This window comes from Amphimedon queenslandica, unplaced genomic scaffold (genome assembly GCF_000090795.2).
Source record: "Amphimedon queenslandica unplaced genomic scaffold, v1.1 AMPQUscaffold_10001_Cont17706, whole genome shotgun sequence".
NCBI lineage: Eukaryota > Metazoa > Porifera > Demospongiae > Haplosclerida > Niphatidae > Amphimedon > Amphimedon queenslandica.
Window position 1 is genome coordinate 1 of NW_003549728.1, and position 4,898 is coordinate 4,898.

The 4,898-nt window shown below is 36.4% G+C and overlaps 1 protein-coding gene across 1 annotated transcript; it reads right to left on the bottom strand.

Moving 5' to 3' along the window:
* Nucleotides 1-3: 3 nt before the first annotated feature.
* Nucleotides 4-4,585, bottom strand: LOC105315483 (collagen alpha-4(VI) chain-like; the record flags this gene model as incomplete). Its single annotated transcript, XM_020006369.1, has 10 exons — nucleotides 4,471-4,585; nucleotides 4,169-4,417; nucleotides 3,959-4,096; nucleotides 3,659-3,868; nucleotides 3,581-3,595; nucleotides 2,959-3,522; nucleotides 2,515-2,655; nucleotides 1,597-1,791; nucleotides 884-1,447; nucleotides 4-365 (listed from the first exon to the last, which is right to left on the bottom strand). Coding segments are annotated over exons 3-10 (2,175 nt in total), but the record flags the coding sequence as incomplete, so codon positions are not given.
* Nucleotides 4,586-4,898: the final 313 nt, after the last annotated feature.

Consider the following 4,898-nt stretch of genomic DNA (forward strand, 5'->3'; position numbering starts at 1 on the left):
CTCATCGAAATCATTAGAGGCTCCATCAGTCAACACGATCATTACTTGCGGTACTTGTGATCTTCCATTGAGTAAGAACTGCTGCATGGCTAGTCTTATACCAGCTGCAGTGTTAGTGCTTCCTGGTTGATAAGGTACAGCGCTAATGGCAGATATTAATTCTTCTCCGCTAACACTTGCTAGCTCTATGACAACAGAGGCGCTAGAGCTAAATCGGACTAAGCCAAAGTTTGCCGTCTCTGACGAGTTGTATTGCTTAACTATTTCTGTGAGGAATTCTTTTTGTACGTTGAAGTCGGTCGGAGTGATGGAGCTTGAGGAATCAACGACGAACATGAAGTCCATCTTTCTTTGACAAGTTGGCTCTATTGATACAATAAGAAGAGGTTAATGAAACATACAAGAGATGTGTTTGGAAAATAGTAAATGTAAACTAAGACTAAAACAATGTCTTTTAATAATAAATATACAGTGTAGCTTCTATATAATGGACACTTATGGATATGAAAGTGTCTCTGTTATACAGAGGTGTCCTTTATGTGGAGGTTATAGTATAGCACTTTATCTTTGAGGAGCTAAACTTTCGCTATTTTCGCAGTTCGCATGAAACCGTGAAATTAAAGATCCGCTAAAATTTCAATTGCCATTAAAGGCGTGGCACTAACATTGCAAATCTGCAACAGTTATTTCCGCGAAAAATTTATTTTTATTAATCCGCGAAATTTTAGCTCCGCAAAATTAAAGCGCTATACAGTATTTTATACAGTAAGAAATGTAATTGGTACACCAGGTGCTGTCAATTAAAAGCTATCAGTTAAGAGAGGCTATACTATCTCAAAGTAATAATATTTATCAGTAATTAACACAAAACTCGTCAACTCACCACAAACCCTCTCGGCCAGTGGCTTGAGCAGTGAATTAAAGAAACTCTCAGAATAATCTTGAAGGAGAGAGACATGCTTACTATCAGGGTCACTAGCAACAGCATTCAACTCATCCTCATCAATGCTACTACCGATACCAATAGCGTATATATCAACACCATTAGCTCTTGTAGTAGCAGCTTCCTGTACGGTGAGGTCAGGATCGTTTGACTGACCATCTGTCACAATTAGTACAGCACGAGGAACACTCTCTCGACCATTCTTTAATAATTCTTCTCTAGCTATCCTCAACGCCTCTGCAGTATTAGTGAGTCCGGGCTTTTGCTGTATACCACTTATAGCTTGAGTTAGTTCATTTTGTGAGTCAAACTCTCCCAGTTTGATGCTGAGGTAAGCGTCGGTGCTAAAAGTAACGATGCCGAATTGAGCCTGACCTGTACCGATTGGGAACTCGCTGGTGAATTGGGCAACGAATCTTTTGATGGAGTTAAAGTCGTCTGGAAGAATGCTGGCAGAGGAATCCATAAGTATCATCATGTCTATCTTTACTCCACAGGCTTGAGCTGCACAAAATTATATAAAAATAAAAATATATACATACATGTAATTATTTTAAAAGAGGTGACTTAACATATAAAATACTGGCTAGGCAAATAAATAAATAAATAATTAAATAATAAAATGATAAATGGAAATACAGTCAGTTACTTACTATCATCATCAGTGATTCCTATTCTGGTGCTTGGTCTTGTAACTTTAACAAATTCATCATCTGCTCTTATCGAGGCAGTGAAGAACTCCAGTGTCTCTGGGACAGCATCGTTCATTATGTTAAACCGTGCAGTGGTCATTGGTTGTGTTGGGTTTAGAGTGTAGGTTTTCATTACACCAGTGTAATCATCATCACCTGTAAAGAGGAGAGTAAAAGACTTGCTCCAAAATCGGGCCAAAGTCACTGTACTATAGTACAGGGTCATCGGCCAAATTTCATCAAAAATAAAAAGTTGAGAATTCTTCACTTTTACAATTTTTTCTAATGCATATACATGTATTTATGTTGTGTAGAAAGTTTGAGCTGATTCCAATTAAATTTCCGTTTTTTATGCATTTTTAAAGTTGCTCCAAAATCGGGCCAAAGTCACTGTACTATAGTACAGGGTCATCGGCCAAATTTCATCAAAAATGAAAAGTTGAGAATTCTCCACTATTATAATTTTTTCTGATGCATATACATGTACTTATGTTGTGTAGAAAATTTGAACTGATTCCGATCAAGTTTCAAAATTTTTTATGAATTTTTAAAGTTGCTCCAAAATCGGGCAAAAGTCCCTGTACTATAGTACAGGGTCATCGGTCAAATTTCGCCAAAAATGAAAAGTTAAAAATTCTCCACTTTTATAATTTTTTTCTGATGCATATACATGTACTTATGTTGTGTAGAAAATTTGAGCTGCTTCCGATCAAGTTTAGATTTTTTATGAATTTTTAAAGTTGCTCAAAAATTGGACCCTGCCTGTACTATGGTACACAAAACATAATTTCATCAAAAATGGCTAGGAGGAAATTTCTTGCATTTCCTGAGATAATAGGCCAATAATGGCTTTCTAAGCTAACAAAAGATTTCTCTTACTTGTAGCTGTTCCATCTATAAATGAAAACTGTACATCCACCTGTCTGTTCAGTGTCCCATTTAAAATGCCAAAAGACACGTCAACAAAAGAGCCATTCTCAGCGACTGTGTAACGAGGCTTTGCAAACCCGATCGTCACCTCTGTTAATTGAAAAGATAAGATCAAATACAATAAAGGTAGCTATTTTCAACTAGTAATATAGTGTCTCTAAACAGAACTAAGTTTACTATTTACTACAATATCAAAAGGAATACCATATTGTTTTACTAGTAAACAAATTTACATACTAAAATAGAATTAATACAATATTTTAAGGAGCTACTATAGCCCTCAATATTCACTTTGACACTGTAAATATTGGCTCTATTAAAATAATATAAAGTATAATACTTTTTCTCTGAATTGCCAGCACTTAAAGTTAAAATACATTTAGTTCAACGTACCACAAGTTTCTCTTATAATTGGTCCCAATATAGTTACAAATTGTTCCCTTGAGAAATTGGAAATAAGGAAGACATTGTCAATACTAGGAACGTTAGCAATTCCATTCAACTCTTCGGTATCAATCTGTGGTCCTATACCAATGCTTAATATACGAATCCCCTCATTTTTAGTTTCCAGAGCTTCTTGAAAAGTTGCTGCAGGGTCGTCAGAACGGCCATCAGTAAATAGAATTATAACTTTTGGTACTCCTGCTCGGCCATTTTGCAAGAGCTCCTCTCTCCCTGTCTCTATGGCCTCAGCAGTGTTTGTAGTCCTTGCCTTATAAGGTAGGTTCATTACTTCTATGTAGAACGAGGCAGGGTTTGAGTGTCGGCCAAGTGGAATATCCAGCGAGACTACACCTGAGAAAGTGACGACGCCGAATCTCGCTCCGCCGGGCCCAAATTTGAATTTCTTTGCAACGTCTGCGACAAACCGGACCATTGCAATGAAATTGGATGGCCCAACACTACCAGACGAATCAAGAATGAACACCATATCAATCTCCCTCATGCATCTTGGCTCTGAAATACAATTTTAAAAATATTGTAAATAATACTGCTTATCATATCAATATCTAACCTTCGGCCTCTATCCCTAAGTATAAATAATAAAAATAACATTAAATTACTAATAAAAGGCAAGATCTATGCCACATACTTTGATCAAGTATGGTGACTGTGGCAGAATCACGTGTTCCTATTCTTAAAATGCTAGGAGAGAGAGATGGAGCCAATCTACTAAGGGAAACGGTAAAAGACTCGTCCCTCTCCTCTTCATTATCTGGTACAAGAGCATATGAAGCACAAACTCTTGTCTCCCCTGGCTGGAAAGTCTTCAATTGTACTCCACCAACGTAATCATTGGGATCTGTGAAAAAGAAAAAAAATTAAAAATTAAACAAAAAATTTGGCTCTGTGCAAAAATTACAATGATGCTGTATGCATTGTTTGTATTTACCATTGGCAGTGACTGAGGTTGTAGAGAAGGTAATAGATATTTCTTTGACTGCAGGGGAAGAGAGAGCAGCACAGACATTCACAGCAGGTGCAGTTTCATTAATTCTTATCTCTGATGTCTCCATTTCCACAACGATTTCTGCAGAGATCATGCAAGTATTGATATAAGATATGCTAGATCTCATAGAAGGGTTTTAAAATTAAATGTTACCTTCATCATCTCTAATGCTTATTATAGCATTTTTGTGGAGGGTAGGTGATCCCAGTATGATCCTCTCATCAGTTGCATCAACAAGAGAAGCTGTAACAGCAAAACTCTCCAAATCTTCAGTTCCAACATTATCATCTCTTATGTTAAACGAGACTACTTCAATGTTACTAGGACTGGAAGGTAAGAATTCAACAATTTTATCAATCTGGATTCTTGAGTCAATGATATTGCTTGATTGACTTGTGCTATCTGTATAATTTATTTTTATTTTTAAGATACAGCATGATGTGAAAAGCACTTACTTCCTTTAACATGAACTCTAATTGTTTTTGCAATTGCACTTGAGAGAGCAAGTGTAATATTTGGGTGTCTCTCAGACTCTGAAAATGCAAATATCCTTTTCTCAAAACCAATATGAACAACTATACGGAAAAAGAATCAAGTCCAATATTAAAATTTAGGTCTAATTTGGATATCAGAATTAAGCTGGTAACAATTACAGCATCCCTTCCTGGATACAATGTAGGTGGTTTCAATGCAAAGACTGGCTAAAAGAGCTAGTTGACAAACACATAAGCCATTAGCTCTAGACATGCATCACTTAATGCCTGTCTATGCCTTTGGTGTGATAACAAACAGATTCTTAAGTATTTTGACTATAACGTTTATAATTCAACTAACACCTAGCACTGCATATACTGTACTTCTCAGTACATTAGATGGGACTGAG